This window comes from Mandrillus leucophaeus, unplaced genomic scaffold (assembly GCF_000951045.1).
Source record: "Mandrillus leucophaeus isolate KB7577 unplaced genomic scaffold, Mleu.le_1.0 Scaffold1065, whole genome shotgun sequence".
Lineage (NCBI taxonomy): Eukaryota > Metazoa > Chordata > Mammalia > Primates > Cercopithecidae > Mandrillus > Mandrillus leucophaeus.
The window spans coordinates 150,606-153,264 of NW_012098821.1; the positions used below are offsets into that span (position 1 = coordinate 150,606).

The 2,659-nt window shown below is 45.0% G+C and overlaps 1 protein-coding gene across 1 annotated transcript; it reads left to right on the top strand.

Moving 5' to 3' along the window:
* The first annotated feature begins 1,705 nt into the window (after positions 1–1,705).
* Positions 1,706–2,659, top strand: LOC105542869 (olfactory receptor 52M1). The gene has a single exon (XM_011984584.1). It carries the CDS (start codon positions 1,706–1,708, stop codon positions 2,657–2,659), a length of 954 nt encoding a protein of 317 aa, XP_011839974.1.

A 2,659-nucleotide genomic window follows, 5' to 3' on the forward strand; every position in this document is an offset into this window, starting at 1 on the left:
ATCACTTCAGGAGCTGGGGCCTTTGGTAGAAGACCAAGACACTGCCAAACACAGCTGGCAGGAAGGGAACTAGAGAGTAGGTTTTACCCTGGTATCTCCTGTTAGTGCCTCACATTGATTGAGCTCACCTGGAAAATAGAGGACAAGGTAGTCTGGGTGATACAGCCCATGAGTAAAATACAGCATCTGGGACACAGAACAGGGATCTGTGCAAATGAAGAACAACTCACATTCACAGGCCAGTTCCTGTGTACTCCTTTCCTTCCCAGGCCCAATGACTCAGCCTTTTTATCTTCCCTATTTGCAGTTATTGCCAACACTATGTCCACTTGTCATAATCTTTGAGAACCTTAAGATGAACCCAGCTTATGGAGAGGTTTTATGGGATAACATCAGACTTACAGCAGTCATCCCCCCAAGCACCACAGCTTCCTGGAGACAGACATTCCAGAGTCTTTTGAAGTTTGAACATTTTTGGCTTTGCATGTTAGTCTCAACAGAATAAAGAGCTAATGCTTAGTGTTACTGTCAGACCCTGCATTTTCATTTAGTTATGACAACTTCTCTAGGTCACGGCTTTAAGTTTGTTGCAAAGTGTGGTTAGTTGTATTTCACTAATGGGATAAAGCAGTTCGCCTAAGCTCTCACTGCCAAGATCTGAAGACAGATCTAGAAACGTCCTAAGCCCAGATTACTGACTATTCTGTAGTCAACCTAACTAGGCTCAAGATGTGGAGTATGAAACTTCTTATGTGCTCCTCACTTTCTTTCACATTCCTGATATATAAGGAATACATTCTGGTATGATCTTTTAGACAAAGATTAAAAAAAAAAAAACAAAAACCCAGAGACAACACAAATTGTTTTCATGTATTTTCTTTAAATTGACATCTTTTTAGTGAGTTGCTCTGGACTCCAAGTAAGGGTGTTTCATGGCCAAACATTTGTCTTAGGCTTCATGCCATTCTGCACTGAATGTCTTTTTCCTCCCTGCTGATAACCCTGTTTCTGGAGCCTTATCTTCATATTCAGCCTTCATGAAGGGAGGAGACCCTTGCCAGTCTTTGCCTTTGGGCATCAAATACGCATAAACTGAGTTTTGGTCAGCTTTCATCTTTCAGAAATCACTTTGTTTCCACCCTCTGGAAGGTCTCATCTTTACCATACCAAGTCTCTGCCTTGTGACTTTGGCCTGCAAATTAGACATTTCAGCTCATCCAGTAGTCAATTCTGATCCCTGGCTTAAGCTTTGGTTTACCATAGAGCCTAGATAGTCCCAGGTATCTGACCCTCTGACACTTCAGTGCATCTCCTTTTCTTTCAAGGAGCTGTACACTCTAAAGCCTTCCAATATGATCTCAAGCACCGCCTCATAGCCTACCTGCAGTGGTAAAGGACCAAATAGTTATTTGCTTTAGGTCATTTCATTCACTGATGCAAGAATATCACTCCTTGAAGGTCATACTGCAAAAAGACATATTTCATTCCAAATGAGTGTTTGGCTTGTGCTTCATAAGATGTTGTGAACATTTGAGTATAATGTGACACTGACATTCTAGAATTTCTTCTAAGGATGACTTATTATCTAACATCTAGTCAGTGACCCTATTACAGGACCTTAGAGTAAAATATTGTCTTTTATTTCTAGGAAAAACATCCTGCTACATTTAGTGGTACAAGTGAGAAGGTTCTCATATAAATAACCATGCTCACTTTTCATAATGTCTGCTCAGTACCCAGCTCCTTCCGGCTCACTGGCATCCCAGGACTGGAGTCCCTGCACATCTGGCTCTCCATTCCCTTTGGCTCCATGTACCTGGTGGCTGTGGTGGGGAATGTGACCATCCTGGCTGTGGTAAGGGTAGAGCGCAGCCTGCACCAGCCCATGTACTTTTTCCTGTGTATGTTAGCTGCCGTTGACCTGGTTCTGTCTACCTCCACTATGCCCAAACTTCTGGGAATCTTCTGGTTTGGTGCTGGTGACATTGGCCTGGATGCCTGCTTGGGCCAAATGTTCCTTATCCACTGCTTTGCCACTGTTGAGTCAGGCATCTTCCTTGCCATGGCTTTTGATCGCTACGTGGCCATCTGCAACCCGCTACGTCATCGCATGGTGCTCACTCATACAGTGGTGGGTCGTTTGGGCCTTGCCTCCCTCCTCCGGGGCATTCTCTACATTGGACCTCTGCCTCTGATGATCCGCCTGCGGCTGCCCCTTTATAAAGCCCATGTTATCTCCCACTCCTACTGTGAGCACATGGCTGTAGTTGCCCTGACATGTGGCGACAACAGGGTCAATAATGTCTATGGGCTGAGCATTGGCTTTCTGGTGTTGATCCTGGACTCACTGGCTATTGCTGCATCCTATGTGATTATTTTCAGGGCTGTGATGGGGCTAGCCACTCCCGAGGCCAGGCTTAAAACCCTGGGGACATGCGCTTCTCACATCTGTGCCATCCTGATCTTTTATGTTCCCATTGCTGTTTCTTCCCTGATTCACCGATTTGGTCACTGTGTGCCTCTTCCAGTCCACACTCTACTGGCCAACTTCTATCTCCTCATTCCTCCAATCCTCAATCCCATTGTCTATGCTGTTCGCACCAAGCAGATCCGAGAGAGGCTTCTCCAAATCCCGAGGATAAAAACGAAGATTAGATGA

Excerpts from the sequence above, each read along its gene's own strand:
- LOC105542869 (XM_011984584.1), top strand. The coding sequence starts at position 1,706 with ATGCTCACTTTTCATAATGTCTGCTCAGTACCCAGCTCCTTCCGGCTC.